The 22,266-nt window shown below is 41.6% G+C and overlaps 2 protein-coding genes across 3 annotated transcripts; one reads left to right on the top strand and one right to left on the bottom strand.

Moving 5' to 3' along the window:
* Nucleotides 1-3,521: 3,521 nt before the first annotated feature.
* On the bottom strand, nt 3,522-6,695 carry LOC133884497 (nuclear pore complex protein NUP50B-like). The gene is made up of 2 exons (XM_062323933.1): nt 6,496-6,695; nt 3,522-5,175 (listed from the first exon to the last, which is right to left on the bottom strand). Exon 2 carries the CDS (start codon nt 5,155-5,157, stop codon nt 3,739-3,741), a length of 1,419 nt encoding a protein of 472 aa, XP_062179917.1. The 5' UTR covers nt 5,158-5,175; nt 6,496-6,695; the 3' UTR covers nt 3,522-3,738.
* A 9,070-nt stretch (nt 6,696-15,765) lies between these two features.
* On the top strand, nt 15,766-21,536 carry LOC133885364 (chlorophyll synthase, chloroplastic). 2 transcript variants are annotated; one of them, XR_009903216.1, is made up of 16 exons: nt 15,766-15,945; nt 16,044-16,094; nt 16,212-16,300; nt 17,368-17,455; nt 17,926-18,011; nt 18,121-18,207; nt 18,958-19,023; nt 19,106-19,189; nt 19,316-19,377; nt 19,465-19,540; nt 19,623-19,685; nt 19,762-19,843; nt 20,332-20,408; nt 20,790-20,837; nt 20,943-21,228; nt 21,327-21,536. XR_009903216.1 is itself a non-coding variant. In XM_062325068.1 (15 exons), the coding sequence occupies exons 1-15, from the start codon at nt 15,828-15,830 to the stop codon at nt 21,003-21,005; spliced, it is 1,140 nt and encodes a 379-aa protein (XP_062181052.1). In that variant the 5' UTR covers nt 15,766-15,827; the 3' UTR covers nt 21,006-21,507. The 2 variants fall into 2 exon arrangements, 1 of the variants encoding a protein (XP_062181052.1); XM_062325068.1 differs by having other exon boundaries at nt 20,943-21,507.
* Nucleotides 21,537-22,266: the final 730 nt, after the last annotated feature.

Genomic DNA, 22,266 nt, shown 5'->3' with positions numbered 1-22,266 from the left:
TCGTAGCCATATAGCTCATGGTTCCATATGTTCATTATCTGATCCTTCATAAAGTACTTAGAAACATATTGTCTAGGTAGCATATTGTGATCCCCACATGCAGCTATGACGTGTGTACACTGCCTGCGTAGCAATTGTGGCTTCTGGCGCGTATAGATGCATGCTCCAATTCTAAGCACGCACTCTTGCACATGGTGCTCACGTCTGCCACCCCTACGACCCTTATCACGGCACAAGACACTGAACATGTGCTCCGCAATTCCCTCTTGATTGGCACGGTGCATATGTGCCTTGTTTGTGGCCTTCTCTATGTACTCATATAGTATCGATTCATACAGCATACGGTTATCTTCCATTGCCTTCAAAGCAGCTGCGTAGCGATCAATAAAATATTTACAAGTCTCATGCATAGTACCTTCTACAATTCCAACAAGTGGGAGGGACATCATACCCTGCATGACCCAGTTGTAGATCTCAACAAAATTAGTTGTCATTATCCCATACCTTGCCCCTCCGATGTCATACATCAAAGCCCATTTCTCTCTTGGCTCATTTTGTATCCACTGAGAAAAGTTCCTAACGGTTGACCCTAACCTCCTTACTATCTGAGGAGTATCTGTTGGGAGTGGTCCAAAAGCAATCGGTTTATCTCCCGTGGCTTCTAGTTCAGTTGTCTGCTTCATGGCTAGTTCATCTAGTCTTGCCCATAGGTTATTGAAATTTCTCTGCTGGTTTTGGCTGCACAATTTCTTGAAAAGATTCATCAAGTCCTTATTTTTAATTTGTCTGTAAAAGTTTGCACCCATATGACTCATGCACCACCTGCTCTTCAAGTCGGGCCACTTTGCTGCAACACACCGTTGAACACAATTATATTGCATATCCAGCAAAGCCTGCAACAGCCCTGTATGTCTATCATGAATCAAACATATACTAGGCCGGCCCAAAGCAATAGCATGCTTCACCCGCTCAAGGAACCACTACCAGTTGTCCTTGTTCTCACTCTCCACGAAGGCAAACCCTAGTGCCAGGACTTGGTTATTCCCGTCTACCTCAATTGCAGACAATATATGTCCTTTATACTTCCTAGTGAAGAATGTCCTGTCGAAGCAAATGATAGATCGACAATGCCTAAATATTTTGATGGTTGCCGCAAAGAAAAAAAACACGCTGCAATACTCGCTTCCCGCTATACTTCACATCGGTCGAGGGGTAATGCTTGATGTTATAGTAACTTCCAGGGTTTCTTGCACATATTGTGGCTAATTGACGCGATAGATTATCATATGGATCTTCGTATGTCCCAAACCTCATCTCAATAGCCTTCTGTTTCGCCCTCTATGCCTTAGCGTAGTTTATTGTGTACTGGAACCTTTTCTCAATAGCACGGATTATTGATTATGGCTCATACTTCATTCAGGTTGTCCACAATCTCCCTATGCATAATATTGGCAACAAAAACAGATAACAGGTTTCGGTAGGAAAACTCTATTTTCTCAATATGACAATTATGATCCATAACTATTGAGCACTCCCAGTAGTCAACCCACTTCTCCCTGAATGCGTGCACCCACCAAGGACAATCATGCACCAAACACTTGACGTTGTACTCACTTTTACTTGACTTCACAACCTTGAACTGTCTCTGAAGAAACAGCGACCAGAATTTAATTGCATCAATAACAGTCTCCTTACTATGGTATATAGCACCCTAGGACACCTCATTCTTATGGTATTCCCATGGTGTCAGATGAGCCTCACTGACCAGTAGCTTCGAAAATTTCTGATTTCTCCACTCTGCAGAAACAAGAGCATTTCCCTCCTCGTCGGATGAATCATCATCGGCAATGGCTTCCTCTAGCTTTTGATCCTCAATCTCTATCTCTTCAATTATGCTAGGGATGTGCTCCCCCATCGGTTACACCCCTCGGTTGCATCTCACGCACATCTCCAACATCTTGCTCGTCCCCGATATTTGCCGGGTCTGCTTCATCCACCACTACCCGACTTGTTCCCGCTACTGCTTCCGCAGAGTTTATCTTTGTTAGATCCTTCTGGTACGCCTCAGCTAACAGCACAAAAGGGAGATCACGATCACATGATATATCTACATACTATCTCTAAGTAGATATCGTATTGATCGGGATGAGCTCCCCAAAGTACCACTGATTAGCATGGCTTAGCACAGCTCTCAGCTTAAGCTCATATTGACGGGGATCCAGTTGAAAATGGTGCATCAGACACTTGCACACACCCACTATGGTCCTCTCATTGGCTCTATTAAGTCCCTTAACGACATGCTGAAATCCAGAGAGATCTACACCACTAGGACATAACTAATTTGGCCTTGACCATAATATATCTGAAGATATAATTTATCTGACATCTCTAGAAACATCCGAAAATATATCCAATGTTAATACCGGAAAACTATATTTCTAATTATCAGAACTCTAACAAAATTACCGACACCGATGATCACCTAACAATAGGTTTATTTAATATTGCCCCTAAGCAAGCTAACCAAATTAAACTAATTAACCCTCTGTCTATCTAATAAAATTTCTAATTAGCTATAATTATTACTTACATCATTATTCTGTAAAATCTAGATATTCAAAACTACCATACTCTAAATACTACTATGTATCTGGTAGCTATCCTACAATGTCGTAATTAATATTTACAATATACTACAAAATATAATACATCCTACATTTCTAAACCCTAGGTCTATCTAATATAATTACTATTATACCGCTAAACCCTAGATCTAGTGGTACCTTAATTATTAATAAAAACATAAGTATAGAAAAATTACTGGAAAAGCGAGATCCAAAATCCGCATATCAAAAACAGTAGGGTTCTGCCGCGCTGCCTCCCTTTCCTCTTCTCTTCTCTCCTCTCCTCTTCCTTTCTTTTTTTTTCGAGATTAAAATGAAACTTCCCCTGAATTTTAGCCTTTATACAGGGATGGAAGGGGCGGAGACGGCCCCAAACTGCTCCCTGAGTGGACGGTAAGAGAGCTAACCACTCTCAGAAAACGGTAAAAGTGATGAACACAGGGAGGTCCTTACCCACCCTCCAAAAGGATAGTTAGGGTGACAAGCGTCGAGGTGGGCCCTATCCGCCCTCTGAGATAGCGGTAAGAGATGACGGTGCAACTCTTCCGAAGAGCGGTAGACATCTATTTTCGCAAATCTTACTCTCAAAAATCTATTTATTTAAATATTTAATAAAAAAAACTTGACTTTTTTCAGCTTTGCAGCTAAAACGATACAATGTACCTGGCGGCAGGCCCGGCCCGGCCCGGCCCGGCTAATCCAAGAGAACAAAAGAGAACTTGCCGTCTTGCTTGATGCAATATTATAACCCGGCCCCTATACCAGTAAAAATAAGCTGCACACGCGCAAAATGCAGGTCATGCATACACTAGTGAGACATCTCATTCTAGTAAGACATTACTGAATAACACAGCGCATAGCTTCAACCACAGCATAAGGAGCACGCTGCAAAAGCTATAGACCAAAAGAGTCTCATCTCCCCACATTAAGATTATGACTTTAATTAAAGTTCAACAGGCTACCCACAGTTCCAAAAACAGCATCAGGAAACCGTACGCAATCGTGACTCAGGACATGCAGGACACGATATGTTACTTAAAACTCAGGAACAACTGTATCTCTCAGCTGCCGCAGCTCCTTCCTGGACACACATAAGATGCGTAACCGAGTGGTTTCATACATCAGTTGCCTTCGGGGAGTTCTCCGGTGTCTTCAGAGAATCGGTTGCCTTCCTTACCTTGTGTGTCTCCACCGCAACCTTGAAATCCTCCCTGGTGACAGCGTCCTTGAACTTCAGAGCAAATGTAGTGAGGCCACTGTTTGACTCGCCGATGCTGTTCACACAAGCAAATGTCACACCCTTCTTATCCATGTCCTTCAGTGACATGTCGTCGTAAAGGCTAGCATTCAGGACCAGTCGGTAGTTGCCCTTGGCCCTCATGACGAGCCGAGCTCTCTCACCACCAGATACAGGGACGTTCAACTTCAGTTCCCCTTTTCCTCTTTCCTTCCAACCCCCATCCAAGTACTCATACAATGCAGAATCAGCAGTAAATAGTGCCCTCTCATTTTCTTCACCAGTTTCAACAGGGCCCTCTGGCATAGCAAATTTCTTGGGTGCTTCTGCTGAAGTAGCAAGCGCTGGGGAGGAACTCCCGTTGTTGGCAGCACCAAAGTTAAAAGAAGGGAATGAAGAACCATCACTCTTTAGCCCAAATACGGGTTCAGCACTTGAGCCATCTTTAGAGCCTGAGCCAAATGAGAATGATGAGCTTGAAAATCCAGTTCCAGCCAGACCTGTGAAGGCATTTTGACCGCTTGACAGATTCTTAAAAGAGAAAAGGGGTGTTGCTGATGATGACTGCCCTTTGTTATCAACATCCTTCTGCTCTTCAGACAATTCATCCTTGGTCTCTGATTTATCATCTTCTTTATTCTCAGTATCATCCTTGCTAATTTTATCTTCATTGCCCGCTTCATCTACCTCTTTCTTTTCTTCAGCAACCTCCTCTTTTGTTTTGCCCTCGACTTCAGATGACATTCTGTTACCTTCCATTGGTTCTCCAACAACTACTTTGTCTTCACCAGATCCATCCTCTGTGTCTTCTGCCTTGTCACTGGTTTTGACAGGTTGAGGCGGCACTTCAGCTGTGCCATCAAAGTCGGTTTTTGCAGTTGCAGCTGATTCTTTTTGAGCCAATTCATCCCTCTGAATCTCAGGTACCTCACCAGAACCCACATTCTTATCCGACACTGACACTGACACAGACACAGCATCTTTCCCACTACCGTTGCTGCCCTCATCAGCTTTGACATCTGAAGGTTGAGGCGGTGGGGCAGGGGCACTTGTTTGAACACTAGAATCACTGGGGGTAAATCTGATTGCAGAGAAAGGATTTGAAGATGGAGATGATGAAGGCTGCTGGCGCCGAACCTTTAGAACTCTCCGGGTTGCCATCACTTCCTCACTGGCTTTCTTAAACGTCCCCATCTCTTGCTCTGGTCCGTCCTCATCAGGCTCAGGATTATCCTTGTTGATTTGGGTACCTGCAACCCTCTTCCTAGAGCTTGGAGCATGTTCCTCATCAGCCATCTTCCAAGTTGGCAGTACCTGGAAATTCAAACAAAAGAACAAACTAAGAAAACAGTAATAAACAGTTCACAAGCTGCCATGCAATCATCAGAGAGCAGCAGAGGAACATAATTTGGAATTGGATGTGTAGAATTACAACAGCAATAGCTTAGCTGTTCCCTAGTGACACATAAACAGCAAAAAAACTTTATGCATTTACATGTTAATATGCAAGATCTTTTTAGAAACCATCAACCTATCTACAGAAGAAAACATAAGAAAAAAAAAAGAAAACTTGAAAGGCCTCCCTATACATTAGAAACAAAGAGATGCTGATGTTGAACAATACTGTGTGATCATGGTGCAATATAATTGTGAACTCTGATGCGTAGTTTTACTTTTGCATCTCTCAGCGAACAAGATCGCATGACACCCATATCATGTGTTATAGACAAAGTGACATGGAACTTTGCACCTGTACGACAAAGTGACATGGAACTTTGCACCTGTACCTAAGTCAAATAAACACGATGACATCTTTTCCAAATTCGTCTGGCATCTATAAGCGCAAAAACTTTATAGGAAAAAGAATCTGTCGTTTAACATAGTGTATAAAATGATGAGTTATGTGCTACCTTCAAAAACAAAAATCATGTCGGCACAACACTAACAAATCATGGGAATGGACTAAAAACATTCCGGCCAACTCAATAAATATGATGAAATGATGTACAATCTGTGCTGAGATCTAAGAACAGTAGATCCATTATACGTGTCCTACAAATTTACCCTAAAAAAGAAGAGACATGTTCAAAATTCAGTCCGGGTAGTAAAGATACCCGCATAGAGCCTACTAAATTTTTCTTTGTTCTGCTTGGTCTACAAAACAGAACTACAAGACTAGCCACATGAATATGCTCCATAGACGTGCAAGCTCAAAACAAACGGAAATTATCTCAGTTATTACACCCAATCGGCCAATCGTGCCCTCAACTACTGAATGGCTTCCTGGATGGCACGCTAGTACCACTGGGACTAACCTACAAATCTGGTGACGGCTAAACGAACACAAAACGAATACATCAACCTGCTAAATAAAAGGAGAGCAAAAGAGTAGTCCATCCAAAGGTAAGACTTTCAGACTCTGGAGAATCTTTCCAGCCAACTGAACCCCAGAAAAACTTTTCGGAAAAATAAATAAACTGCCACCAGTACCACACCACGCAGAGAACAAATCTGCGACACACTAGAAAGAACAGAGAGGACCAAAGATTTGTATTCGAGCGCAGACGGCAAAGAAAGGATCCTGCGGAACAATACGAGCAACCTATCCAAGAGAGCTGGGTTAGGGTTCCTTACCACCTAGGGAAGAAATCGATCCGAGCACGGACGGATCCCCGCCACACGCCTGTGGAGGGCGTGGCGAGGAAGGAACGGTAGTGCTGTTGCGGCGGGAGGCAAGGGAGGAGGAAGCAAACCCTAGAGTAGACAGAGAGAGACGTGCGTGGCTGCGTGGGTGTTGGACTGTGAGACGGAGGACGGGAGCTGAGGGAAGGAGTGTCGACCGTGGAGGCCGCGTGGGCGGAATAGGGCTAGATGCTAATGGGCCGTGGTGGGATTTCGGGCGCTACTCGTTGGCCCTTTCCTCGTTGGCGCTACTATACAATCAAAATGTGACATGAGGTTCCTCTTAGTAGATTTTAGTTGTCTTATATGTCTTTGTATCTAGGTGTGGATTTATATCTAAGCCTAATAGACATACATATGTGGTATTAAAAAAAGCTTATACACACTCGTTTTGTCCATTGTACTCGCTTCAAGCATATGACATGTGTGTCTAAATACTTGTGTAGTCTGACAGGTGTGTTTAAATACTTTTATGTTTTTTATTTTTATCTTATTTCTTGCTCTAGATTTCTATCTACTCTAGTTTTTTTTCAAGTATAATTTATAGCTAGTACACCTTTAAATAGATCATATGTATTCTGTAAACATAAGTATTGTCACAAATAACTTTACCCACAAGATTTAAGAACCATGCGACTTGTATGACCACACAAGCTCATTCAAGGGGTACTCAAGTCAACCTTTTCCAATAAACTCCAACCATTTGAATTGTGCATCGCTCAGTGCGAAGTCTACTTTGGTTAACTCCTGGAGCAACCACAAGTGACTCTACAAGCCTATCCGCTCACACCATCGATGTTCAAGCTCAAATAATCACAGCTACAGAGGTATTAGTCTTGTCTTACCATTAGATTGATATGTGGTAAGTACGGTAAGTACTAGAGCCAATTGTAACAACAATCGGTGCTTAAGCGACGCAAAAGGTCTACGGTGTCCGGATTCCTCTTCCGACCTGCCTAGGGAAACTCAATATCCGGGCAGGAGAAACACCTCTAGCACCACTCATATCTTGTCTCATCCTCACCACTCATCCAACCAACATCATCAACCCATCATTATGATCATTGTATAAGTAATTAAAGCCTATGCTCAAGAACGATGAAACATTTCACTGCTCGACTTCTACCGAGGACCTGAGCACTTGCTAAGCATTATGAACAACATTTTAAGTTAGACAACATCATATTAAACCTAGGCTACAAGGATATGGATCAATAATTATTCATAATAGGAGAATTAGTACATCAACATAGGTTCTACCTATCATAAATCCGACATCGACTCGGATGCATGCATAATGTACATAAAACATATTTATCACATTAGACACATATGATCCAAATTAATGGGAGAAGTATGCTTAGATGCTTGCCTTATGCTACCCGCGCAACACTCGCAAACTCGGGTAGATTGGCATCTCCTTCAACCACGGTCACGACATACTCCGGTTCTTCGTTCACTAAAGAAGAATATGTACAATGATGTGTATGAATGAAGTACACAATGTATGCTACAATATGCATAAGAACAAGCTAAAGGTGTAAGACATACGGAGGAATAATGAAACTTACGATCTAAACATTGCCAGAAAAGTAACAGGAGGTCGGAGACTCTGGGTTGAACTGGGAGTATCTAGGTTCCGGAATCTTCGGGTGAACCTCCGAGTGAGGGCTCTTGGTTAGCTATTTTTGAAATAACTCAAAACCTTTGGGTCGAGTTTGGATACTCCGGATTAGGCCGAACACTCTGGGTTGAACTCGGAGTATTCGGGTTTCGGAACCTCCAGGTGAGGGCTCTCATCTAAATCTAAATTGAATTTATCCGGACCCTTTGGGTTAATCCGGACTACCCGAGTTCTGGTCGAGTTGAGTTCTAAAGTGTTTTCTCCGGTCGATTAAACTCGCATTCTAAATCTATGCTACATCAATATGTATATGCCCTATCCAAAGGGTTCTAGACTTAAATTGCACCTTAAACCCTAACAATTTCTAAAGATAATTCAATGGGGTTTCTCCAGATTTACCCGAACTATCCGGGTCAATCAGGATTGTATGGGTTGTCCAAAGAGGCTGCTTCAAGAGGGAATCTCGGCCGGTTTGATTGTGAGCCTCTCCAAACCAAATGGGAACATGTTTAGGAGAGTTTATAGAGTTAAGAACTCACTCATCAGCCTAGCAACTTGATTCCTAACTCAAATCTCACTCAAATCTTTATTTTAGCTCCAAAACTCAAGAACTCTGTTCCAACTTGAAATTGACCAACCAAATCACGCATTCACGCCAGGGAAAGCCTAAGGTACTTACCCACGGTGCTTGTGGAGGTTGGTGAACATCGGGAGATGGAGGAAACAGAGGGAACAAGGCTTGGAGAAAAGATGAAGAACTGCTGAAATTTCAGAAAAACAAGTGTGACGAAATTTCTTTGCAAATCATTCAAATCTTCATGCATGTGAGTGGTTCTTGGATGGATGGAAAGATAGAGAGGTGGTGAACACCATGGCAACACATGCATACCTTGCTTTCAAGTGATTGAGGGAGATTTTGGGTGAAGGAGTGAGAGATCTTGAGAGAGAGGGGAAGAGGGCAGCAGCCCTGCTGTTTGCTCGAGTGAGTGAGTGAGTGAGTGAGTGAGAGAGAGAGAGAGAGAGAGAGAGAGAGAGAGAGAGAGAGAGAGAGAGAGAGTAGGTGGGTGCTACTCAAGTGAAGGGAGAGGTGGTGGGGCTGGCTAGGTGGGCCTAGATGCTAGAGAAAATGGTCCGTTTTAACTGCGATTTTTATTCTTTTTTCTCATCTAATTGACTTTAAACGAATTGCACTAGCATTCCAAAATAAAATTACACAAAATTAAATATAATGCTTAAGAAGCATGATTATGTTTAATTAAGTGATTACAGATTTGAGACGTGACAAACCTCCCCCATTAAAAAAATCTTGTCCTCTCGTCCTAAGATTCAGTACGAGTCGAGGAGAGTACGGTAACTCTAGAAACTTCATGGTTGAGCGGTAACAGAAAGATGCGAATGATGTCAATTAGGCCATGTTGTGAGGAATAATACTAAGGTAACAATCACAGGTTGGAGAAAAACTTAGGATAATCAGCACGAAGCCGATCTTCACATTCGCATGTCGCTTCATCCTCGGAGTGATTACTTCACTGAACATTGAGGAATTTAATTGTTGACAGTGCGTCTTTCGTTCAGCCTCATCAAGAATGCGAATTGGATGCTCGCAATAAGATAGATCCGGTTACAATTTTTGAACCGTCACTTCAATGACTTCGGTTGGAACTCGAAGGTATTTCTTCAATTAGGAGACATGGAAGGCGTTGTGCATGGCGGAGTGGGATGGAGTAGCTCCAGCTGATAAGCCACCATGTTGGCCAATAATCAGAAAAGGGCCAACATAACAGGGCGCTAATTTTCCCTTCATCTGGAAGCGTTGCGTTCCTCGGAGAGGAGAGACGTTAAGATAGACAAAATCTCCAATTTTGAACTCTAGCTCACACCGACGATGATCGACATAGCTTTTCTGACGAGACTGAGCTGTGAGGAGATGCCGACAAATGGTTAGGACACGCTCTTCTGCCTCTTTTACTAAATTCGGGCCTAGAAAAGCTCTTTCGCCGAACTCGGATCAATTCAACGGCGTTCAACATCTTCGGCAGTAGAGAGCCCTGAATGGCGACATCTTATTGCTCAACTGAGATAACTGTTATTGTAGGAGAATTCTGCAAATGATAAACAAATCTCCCACTTCTTCCCATATGTAAGGACACAAGCCCGCAACATGTCCTTCAGAATCTAACTCACTCTCTCAGTTTGACCATCGGTTTGAGGATGATAAGCAGTACTATGGAAGAGCTCGGTTCCCACAGCTTCATGAAGGCTCCTCCAGAAATGAGAGGTGAACTGAGTGCCTCGATCAGAGATGATCTTCTTTAGAATCCCATGAAGGCAAACAATTTAAGTGAGATATAGCTCCGCATATTGCTTGACCAAATACGTGGTCTTGACGGGCAAAAAATGAGTAGATTTCATCAATCGATCCACAATGACCCATTCGAGTCATAGCCTTGAGAAGTCCACGGCAATCCAGTGATGAAGTCCATATCGATCTCCTCCCACTTCCATGAGGGAATAGGCAAGGGTTGAAGTGTACCGGTCGGCTTGAGATGTTCAACCTTCACTCTTCGACAGACATCACATTAAGAGACATAACAGGCAATTTCCCGTTTCATGCGAATCCACCAGAACCTCTGCTTCAATTCTTGATACATTTTGGTACTCCCCCGGGGGATAGATAGTAATGAATCATGGGCTTTATCTAGACTCTTCTTCCTCAACTTCGGAACTTTGGAGACCACTAGTCTCTTCCCGAACCACAGAGTACCCTCATCATCTTGAGTAAAGCACTTGGCTTGTCCCTCTTTGAGTTTATCACGAATCCTTTCCATGCCTTTGTCTTTCTCCTGAGCTCCCTTAATTTGGTCGAGGAGGGTAGATTTGATTTCTAGGTTAGCAAGAAATCCCTCCGAGACCATCTCAAGTTCAAGCCTCCTGAAATTATCACAAAGGGTGGAATGCTTAGGCGAGACCATAAGACAATTGCATCGAGCCTTTCGATTTAGTGCATCGGCGACCACATTCGCCTTGCCGAGATGATAGTGCACTTCCAACTCATAACCCTTGATCAACTCGAGCCATCTTCGTTGTCTCATATTCAAATCGGCTTGATTGAAGATGTATTTGAGACTTTTATGATCCGTATAGATACGGCTCAAATTTCCAAGCAGATAGTGACGCTAGATCTTCAAGGCGTGCACAACTGCCACAAGTTCTAAGTCATGGGTTGGGTAGTTCTCTTCATGACGCTTTAAGTGACGTGAGGCATAAGCTACAACTCTGCCATCTTGCATAAAGAAACATCTGAGGCCTATGATGGAAGCATCGCAATGGACGTCGAAACCCTTGTCCACTTAGGCTGAGCGAGAACGGGAGCAGTCGTGAGCAGTTTCTTCAAGATTTGGAAAGCTGACTCACATTTACTCGACCACTCAAACACACTTTCTTGCTTCAACAGCTCAATCATGGGCTTGGCAATTTTGGAGAAATTCTCGATCAACCGACAGTAATAACGCGCAAGTGTGTGAAAACTCTGACTGTCGGACATTGTTGGGCTGCACCCAATTAAGCACACTCTATACCTTGCTCGGGTCAATTGCAACACCATTTTTCAAACAATACATAACCTAGAAAAGTGACTTATGTTAGCTAGAACTCACACTTGCTGAACTTGGCATAGAGCTAGTGATCTCGAAGGCGGCCAAGAACAACACGGAGGTGCTCTGCATGCTCTTCCTCCGTCTTAGAGTATATAAGATTGTTGTCGATGAAAACCACAACAAACTTGTCAAGTTCCTTCACAAAGATCGTGTTCATCAGATATATAAAGAAGGCTGGTGCATTAATCAAGTCGAAATATATGACGGTAAACTCATAAAGCCCGTAACGAGTCAAGAAAGCCATATTCAAAATATCCTCCAGTCGGATCTTGATTTGGTGGTAACCCAGCCTCAAGTCAATATTAGAGAAAACCCGGGCACCGTAAATTGATCAAATAGGATATCAATCTGAGGGAGTGAATATTTATTCTTGATTGTGACGGCATTGAACGAACGGTAATCAACACATATCTGCAGAGTACCATCCTTCTTCTTGACAAAGAGTGTCGGACATCCCCATGGTGAGGAGCTCGAACAAATGAAACCCTTCGCAAGCAATTCCTGAATTTGTTTTTTCAATTCCGCTAACTCATTTGGTGGCATCCAATAGGACCTCTTTAAAATTGGGGCCGTATCGGGCAATAGCTCAATGGAGAACTCCATGGTTCAGTCAGGTGGCATTCCTGGCAATTCTTCTGGAAAGACATCAGGAAATTCACACATGACTGGAATAATCAGAAATTCTATGGCTGTGACAACCTTTAGGGCATAAAGACAAGGATTTACGTCACTGAGCTTCACACAAATCTGGGCATCAGATAGATCATTAAGGGTGATGGTCCGCTGAGCACAATTAATGATAACCTTATTCTTGGTAGTCAATTCATTCCCAAAATGATATCTATCCCTTTGTAGTCAATTACGAATAAATTGCACCAAAGGACATGTCATTAATAATAACCAACACTTTAGTCACCCATTGATTAACAAGAATGTTGGCTCTGGGTGCGTCTATGAGATAAGGTGTTGAGGTGGTGCTAACTTTCAACTTGTGAAGCTGAGTACAACTCGTTGTTAAGAATGAGTGAGAAGTTCTATAATCAAAAAGACTACATGAGCGACGACAAAATTAAAATTCACAAGCAACGTACCTATCAACACATTTGCACCCTCTTGAGCTTCTTCGACGGTGGTGTAGTTGACACGACTACGCTTAGGGACTTGCGCAGATCGTGACTGATAACGGGTCCAACTATAAGAAGGTCTGTCAGATTCTTAAAAGGGAATATCTTGCTATCGCGTGGCAGCCTTGTGTGGCTCAGACGATAAATTTAATGTTGAAATCAGTTGGTGAATTTAGAGAACACAACATGATCATTCAAAGTGCAAGGTCCATATCGCGATGGCTGTACAATCATTCAAAGCTACATGAAATGATGAATGCCGCGATTGGTGGAGAGTTGGTGAGGTGGAATGCCACGGGATTTGGCACAAACTATCTATTTCTTGATAGCTTTCTACGCTGAAAGGATAAATTCATATAATGGATGGCATCTAGTGAGCTCCAGCAGTCTCGCTATATTAGTTCTGATATTGGGAGATATGCACATAGTTGTCTATCCAGCTTATCATGGTGGGATAATTTTAAAATGGTTGTCGATTCCATTCAGTCATTATATGCATTCCTCCGATTTGTTGATCAAGACAAGGTGCCAACATTGAGTGAGGTGCTTCTGAGATACACCGTTGTCAACCAGGAGTACGATTTGTTGTATCGCAATGATAGGGATTCTTTTGAAAAGTACATGACAATTATCGATCGCAGAATGCATGATCTAGTGCATGGGACCTACATAAATGCCAGTGATACACTCCTATCACTTGCATTCTTATTGTACTAATGTTTATGGTTCTAATGTTTATGATACTAATGCTTCGATCATCAACTTGCAGCAGCCGTATTGAACCCCTGCACGCACTATGCGTATGGTACGGGTCCAAACTTGTTCAAAGATCTCCGCGCGGCATTCGAGAGGATGACCGATATTAGTACTCCTGCGGAAGCACTTATTAATGTTGAAATATATCGAAAGTCTCTGTCGTTCGTAGGTCTGCTCACTTCACGGATGGCTTGTGACGGCACGACTCAACCTGGTACGAATTGTGTTGACATATCTAACCGTTGCATCACTTTATCTACTTTTTCAACCCTTATATCACTTTACCTACTTGCAGCGCAATAATGGTCTATGTTTAGTTCGTCTACACCTACACTAACAATGCTTGCCAGACACCTAGTGTCTCAGTGCACTTCATCTAGTGGGTGTAAGAGGAACTGGAGTCATTTGCATTTATCCACACGAAAGTTCGTAGCCGCTTAAGCTACAAGATGCTTCATAAGTTGGTATATGTCAACTACAACTTGAGAATACAGAACAATTTGGATGTAGGCATCTGGTCGACTGTTGATGATGATCTATTTCAGTGGCTTATGGAGCTCACATTGAACGAGGAGAACAATCCGCTCCGGGACTGGATGGAGACCGGTAGATCAAACGCTACCCCTGAGCTTGATAAGGAGGACACAGACAATGACATACGTCTGTCAACTCACCTGATGACAGACACAATGAACATACAAGATTTACAGTAGTGGACTGCTAAAGTGGTAGATGATATACACACGAGAAAGAGGAAGAAGAAAATAGCGCATACAAAGAAGAGCAAGAAGATTAAGGGTAAGAGCAAAATACAAGTGCAAAGCGATGGGAGCATAGATACTGACCCAAAAAGCCCAACTTACCAAGAATCGAATGACAGCAGCTCAAAGACAGATAGCAGTGACGATGATGGTCAGGGCGGCGATGTTCCTCCATGCCCATCCTCTGTTGTTGCTCCCATGCAATTCACTGGTGAGAGTCAGTTTTCGCATATCACACAGGACTAGGACCATGGTGCCTCATCCTCACAAAGGCATATCATACAAAGTGGTCACAATGGACTACAAGATACCAGGAGCTATTCTAGCAACTATGGCATGGAGAGTAGTTCTGAATCGTATCCGTACCACTATCCTGTCTCCGATGCTCAGTTAGAGCCTCCTATTCAGTGGGTATATGAGTGGTAAGACTCTGAATTTTATGCCATATTGTAAGGACAATGGTCAACACTTCTGCATGGATGGGGCAAACTTGGGCAGAGTTTAAGGTAGATTTGTTATCTACACGATGGATAATGCTCAAGTCCACCGAAGAGTACAATACAGCCGAATTTAATCACCCCCAAGCTGGTGGTTCTAAAGGTGATAAAAATTTACTTTTTGCAACTACTTTATTTCCATACCATGGTATTATACTAATTTTTTTCATCTTGTAGGTTGCATGTGGTGTGAATACTATGTAAACTATATTTTAAGCATTGATCATTACTTTGATAAGTACTAATGTATGGCATGTGATTGTATTTTTAGCTTTAGTACGAACAATTCGACATATTTATTAATTTGAGGCACTACGTATGTAATGTATGCATATATTCGATGAAACAATTATATGTTCATACTCATATTGCTACTGGTATCTATTTGTTGCTTTGAAAACTTTCAAAATATAGTAAAGGTCATGTCAAAAATTTTCATGATTAAAAAAAACATAGCAAATCTCATGTCATATTTGTTACTATTTTTCTGATTTTTTAGGTGATTTTTGTGTTTTTTATTTTCCTAAAAATCATTGATTAAGAGTTCATCAGGTCGGTTACCGCTTCAAATCGTTCGGTTTTCGATCAAATTCGCTCAGTTAATTAGTCTTGATAATCGTGTAAACCGTTCGGTTAGTCATCAAAACCGCTCGGTACCAAGAGACGATTCTGATAAATTTTTAATCAAATTTTATATTTTAGTAAATAAATTTTATACAAATTTTAATTAAATTTTAAACAGTTACCACAATAACAGCACATTTTCGGTTACGGATCGGGAGCGGTAACCAGCCACGAAGTTAAGTCTAAACCTTGACGCCAGGCGTTATCGGTTATCCTCCGTTCTCACTCCCCAGCTAGTCCCCATGACCGCCGCCCACCTCCTCGCTGCCGCCGCCGCCGCCGCCGCCTCCTCCTCCACCGCCTTCCGACCTCCTCTCCGCTGCCTCTCGCGACAGGCCCCTCCTGCTCTCCGGCTCAACCGTACGGCCCGCTTACACCTCCTCCCTCTCTATTGCTTTTTATGTATGTACTGCGTTGCTGAGAGCAGTCTGACTGATTCGTGTCGGCTCTATTCGCAGGGAGGCGGCCGTTCTCGGCGGTCCGCGCGGCCGAGACCGATGCCAAAGATGGTGCGTAGCTCCGCTCCGTCCAGTCGAATCGGTCGTGTGGTTCTACTGTTTCATTATGCGTTTTCAGTCTACCTCTGACTCTGATGTCTGCTTGGTTTGATGGGTCGGTTTGCGCAGCGAAGCCCAATGCCCCGGAGAAGGCGCCGGCGGCCTCCGGATCGAGCTTCAACCAGCTGCTCGGCATCAAGGGCGCCAAGCAGGAGAGCGTGAGTCATCCATCTGTTCCTCGTGCACTGGATATATATTGCAATGGATGCTTTTGGTTGGGTTGCGTGCTGAATTGGGGATTAAGCGCAAAACGTGCTCCCCATCGGTTTCCATTTTGCCACAGTGCCACGCATTGTCCTTCAAAGTGATGAAGTCGTGAAAAATGCTGTGTCAGTTTGCAAAAAGGAAGAATATCATGCCACATATCTCACTTGGACAAAACAAATTAGAAGAATTCTTCTCTTATCCTCATTTGTTCTTTCCTTTAGATAAATACTCGAAAATCCCCTTACAATTGAAAAAAAAATTACATTTGGTACTCAAAATACTTCAATTGGTATGCGCAAGAAATAGGCCAATTTGGCAGCTTTTTGTGCAGTTGTGCACTTGCTATTTCCAGTAGTCCAAGTTAATATGGCACGAAGTGCGGGTTTTCGTCTTTCTCTTATGCTTTATGTTGTCAGCTGGGCAATGGCTTTGCTAGCCAGTGAATGTGGTACACAGACAACTACTATGGTGCTTTGTCAAATAGAGATGTGGTTTTGGATGTCGGAAATTATACTTTCACCTTTCACAGGACCGTTGAGTCACTTTTCCAGGATGTCTTATGATAGCATGCGGCAATTGTGTGTGCTCTACCTTAGCTACCCAAAAAGGGTGCTTTTATTATATCAGTCATGTTACTTCTATGTAACAGCTAAGTATTTAACCAAGTTGCACATGTTACTTTTTTTGTGTTGAATTGCTTGATATATTTTGCCCTATATCTGGTAAATGGTATCATCCTGTACTTTGCCAGGTTTTTCATAGAGTGCAAAAGTTGAGTAATAGTTATTCTTGCAACATAAGGTTCAAACGACAAGATTGTTAGAAAAAAAGGTTTCAAATGAACGTTTTTTTTTTGAACTTTTTCGAGCATATCATTCTCCAGACATGTGCAATTCTATAGTCTTTAGAAGTTAATAACATGTACACCTTTTTACCCTTTTGCAATCTAGCCATTTGTGCCTAGAAACTGGAAATGATGTAATATTCATCAGTTCCCTCTTTAACATGGAGCGTACAGGACATATGGAAGATCCGTCTTCAACTTACTAAGCCAGTGACGTGGCCTCCACTTGTATGGGGAGTTCTCTGTGGAGCAGCTGCTTCTGGTATGCTTTGCTGCCTATTTCATGCTTATATCTGTTCCTTGAATACTTTGTGCTTCTATTTCATAAAAAAATCCAACATGTGGGTTTTCACAGCTGTCTATTTCCTGTGTAGTTACATCATGTGGTGCACTGTCCTTACGTTGTCCACCTTCCTAATGACTTGTTACTTTGCTAATCAACACTGTAAAAGTGTTCTTCAATCTTAATCCTTATAATGAAGTATTTACCGACTGACATTTAGGCAAGCAATATAGCCAAGAAGTTGTGTAGGTCATCCTTCTTTTTCTTTAATTAAACTAGTGAGGACAGCAACTTTCACAACACATGGAGAATTCTTTTGCCCAGAATCTCTTGGATTTAGGATGGAGGCACCAGAGTACAGTGGCTGATTCTTGTGCTTATAAATGCTGTTCCTGTTGGTGTACAACTATTATGCTTATGTTCTTTTTCCCCTGATCTATCATTTTCAGGAAATTTCCACTGGACAGTTGAAGATGTCGCAAAATCTATAGTATGCATGATAATGTCTGGTCCATGCCTTACAGGATACACACAGGTTTACTTTTGGATTCTATGTGTTGTCTTTTGTTTATGACCTCACATATGCTGCAAGGGAGACTATTTGTATTAATAAGCATGTCAGCTCCAAACATTCTTGCTTGTAGACAATTAACGACTGGTACGATCGAGACATTGATGCAATTAATGAGCCTTATCGTCCTATTCCTTCGGGTGCTATATCAGAAAATGAGGTATATCTGTGTTTCAGATAGGGACTTTTCTTTTGTGGCATATGTAGTTATATGTATGTTTATTTACATCATTAGCCACTCTGTACATATATGTGTCACAAACTTGTCATTTTGTGTGATGCTAGCCCCCCCTCCCCCCACATACGCACATACACCAAAAGAAAACCATTCATATACCAGTTACTGCTTTTTCATCAATGCACCATCATTACTTCCTTTTCTATCCAGAAGCTTATTTTGTTTAAAATTGAATCATCATGTTATCATTGCACCAAAAGTATCCACCTGGTACATGTATTCAGTGATAGATGAAACAAACTACAATCTTGGCAATTTTATCATCTTTCGAGTTATTTACCATATTTGTTCAAAACATAAAATCTACATAGTGCACCTTTCCAGATTATCTGTTCATTTTTGCTTTTCATTGAATCTTTGCTTGGTTTATACTGGTAGTCTTTTGTTGTTGTTATATCCACTTTCATATATATGTGATATTTTTCATGGTGTTGTAGCGCTGTTGCTATTTGCAAATCTCCTCTTTCAAATTGGTCTTAATATCTGAGTGGATCTGTTTTCCCTTGAGACACATGTAATGCTATTTACTTCTGTGTAAACATTTGAAATGAAACTTTCCCTCGACGATTGATCATCTGATGTCATTTACAGAGGTTTTGCCAGCTCCTAATGACTAAGCAAGTCATTGCAAAAAAATTGACATGTCGTACTGATGACAATGATTTTCTTCAGGTAATAACTCAGATCTGGGTGCTATTATTAGCAGGGCTTGGATTGGGTGCTTTGTTGGATATATGGGTAAGTCCTTAAGGAACTGCTTTTTTGTACCAACAGGTTGACAAAATGTTCTCATATTTTCTTCTGTTTTGCTTCATTTCAGGCAGGGCATGATTTTCCTATTATTTTTTATCTTGCTGTGGGTGGCTCCTTACTTTCTTACATATATTCAGCACCACCTCTCAAGGTACTTGAGTATTTCTTCTTTATACAATTCTCTCTCTCTCTCTCTCTCTCTCTCTCTCTCTCTTAAAAAAAAGAATTATCGGCATTCAACATGCGTGTTTGATTGAAAGATACTCATAAATTTCAGCTCAAGCAGAATGGATGGATTGGGAACTTCGCTCTGGGTGCGAGTTACATTAGCTTGCCCTGGTATGATGAAACACTGTTGATGTTCTGGTCATATTGAGCAAATAGTGTTTTCTTCGATGTTGCCAACAGCTATAAATGTTTTTGCAGGTGGGCTGGCCAGGCATTATTTGGCACTCTTACTCCTGATATTGTTGTTCTGACTACTTTGTACAGCATAGCTGGGGTATTTCTTCTCCATTTCCTGTTCACTTTTCTTTGATCATTCATATCTGCCATGATGATTGACTGTTTTCTTGATTCTGCAGCTAGGGATTGCTATTGTGAATGATTTTAAAAGCATTGAAGGAGATAGAACTCTGGGGCTTCAGGTTATTCTCCTTTTTGCATAAAAAGTTTGTCGTCAAAGTACGTCTCCATATCAGTTTACATTTTTTTTTTCTGTAGTCACTTCCTGTTGCTTTTGGGATGGAAACTGCAAAATGGATATGCGTTGGAGCAATTGACATCACTCAATTATCTGTTGCAGGTACTAAAGAAATTTTTTATCTGTTGCTTTCTCCTTTTCTTTTCATATAATTTACCTTCGAGGCATACTGTATTAGTTTCATTTGCCTAACACATTCAGGTTGTTATGTGGTACATGGCTTCATGCTGCTGTTTAATGAACCATAATCCCTTGCATTTGTCATGATACTACATCATATTTTATGTTCCCATCCATTGATGGAACCTTTAAAGGAACTTTAGAGGGTAGTTGCTTTGAACACAGGATGTGCTTAGTGAAATTTTTGTTCACCGTAACTTCCGAAAATTTCACATGTCAGCAAACTATGCATGAAGTTCAACAGTTATAGCTATATTCTCTTCGAGTCTTTACTGGAATGGAGTGTCTATGTTGACATATTCTACCAGTAGAAGATAGGGGACACAGCAAAATATGTTTGATTTACCATCTATGCTGAATTTCTGTAGGAATTTATTCTAACATAAAAGTTCCATTTGACACTTTTTCAGGCTATCTACTGAGCACTGGCAAGCTGTATTATGCCCTGGCGCTGCTTGGACTAACAATTCCTCAGGTGGTCTTTCAGGTAGCTGACCGTTCTAGATACTCCCTTGCTTTTTCTTTGAGGGGCTTTCCAGATGCTTTTCGTGGTTCAAAATCTGTATATATCAACACATGTTTAGAAAGTCAAATTGCTTTAACTTCTGAACAATGGCTTTATTTGTAAGGGCTACCAAAACTGCGCTTTAGTTCTTTTGGTCATCTCCAGAGACCAGAGCATAGTATTACATAGCTCCATTACAGCGCTGTATAAGACATTGCTGATAAGACCATTTCATACACACTCTCTTCATGACTAAAACATGAAAAGGAACTGCAAACCCTGGAAGAGAAAAATTTTCCTGCTTAAATTAGCAGCTCCACTTTTGTTGTCTGCATTTTAATCCTCCCTGATTATCGGGTGCAGTTCCAGTACTTCCTGAAGGACCCTGTGAAGTATGATGTCAAATACCAGGTGCGCTCGGTTGGTTCTCCGTGTTTTTACTTCCACATTTCTTTCATGTTCCAAAACTGTAAGTGAGGCAAACTGCTTTCAGATATCTTACTTTGTTGAACGCAGGCAAGTGCGCAACCGTTCTTTGTCTTGGGCCTGCTCGTGACCGCCCTGGCGACCAGCCACTGATGAAAGCATCCACGACCTGAACTGAAACCGTAAGGCTTCTGCAGAGGAGACAGGTTGTGCTAGTGTTGGTGAAATAAGGTTTCAGCGGCTACCTATTGCCTACATGGGTTAGCTGCCTGTGGGCAAGGTAGGATAGTCTCCTTGGTTCCTAGAATGCGGATGGAATTTTGGGTTACGTGATGCAGGTGATGCAGAAAAAGGGCTAGCGTTTGTAGCAGTAGAGGTCAGTAGATGCACGCTAGACTGTTGTGCTCTCAGTCAGCCTCAGTCGGCTGTAACTTCGCACTGCTTTGAGCTTACTGTTTTGTGACTGAAATATAGGTGCTTCGAATGCCGTGCTGCTGTATTCCCTTGGGAGGTTGAAGCTGATTTAACCCTGTAAAAACAGGAGCAAGCTGTATTCCCTTGGGTTTTAATGTAGTGTGGTTTCTTTCTGCGAAATCATGTAACTCTAATCTACATGACTCGATCTAAGGCTGGTTTCAGGAGAGCTCTTCTGACACTGGAGGTGAGTGTCTGGATCAGAATGAATTTTGTGCCCATGCTATCGTCCTCCACGTCCTCTGGCCCGAAACTTGAAACATACAGAAGATCCCACTGTACCTCGTTCATTCCATAAGACCTATGTCCGATTCCACTTGGTAGAAATCCCAATTGTGAATGATTTTTTTTGCAAGGCTGTTTCTAGAAATATGTATGTGCTGCGAGTGGCCAGGTGTGTATGTATTATGTGTTTATATTTAACTCAGTTACTGTTGTATTATCTTCCGTTATAATTAAAAAATAGTAGAGTTATAATACGAGACAGAGAGTTATAATTAAGATATAAATAAAAAAAATTAAGTTGCAATTGTGTTATGGGTGAACATAATTTCTACACGATTATAATTATAGTATAATCTAAAACGTAATTCTTTAGTATCTCGTGTTGTAATTATATATATCTGTAAGATAGCAAGTTATAACTAAATATAAATAAAAAAATATTAAGTTGTAATTACATTATAGATAAATATAACTTTTAACGAATTTCTTATCTAATGATGTATAATACTAGACGTGCGGTTGTAATTAGTTTATGTAGTGAATTTTTACTGATAGTTATTTAAATTGTAACTAAAGAATAATATAATAGTAAACTGTAGTACGTGTAGATATATGATAGATTCATTGTGTATATATATATAGTGAGGTATACGGCAAATCTGATCTACCAAGTCACCTGTAACCTCGAGATTATAAAGGACAGTGCTGTAGATGG

Source organism: Phragmites australis, chromosome 11 (genome assembly GCF_958298935.1).
Source record: "Phragmites australis chromosome 11, lpPhrAust1.1, whole genome shotgun sequence".
In the NCBI taxonomy this organism is placed as follows: Eukaryota; Viridiplantae; Streptophyta; class Magnoliopsida; order Poales; family Poaceae; genus Phragmites; species Phragmites australis.
The sequence above is the reverse complement of the archived record's forward strand: the minus strand, read 5'-3'. Positions and strand labels throughout refer to the sequence as shown.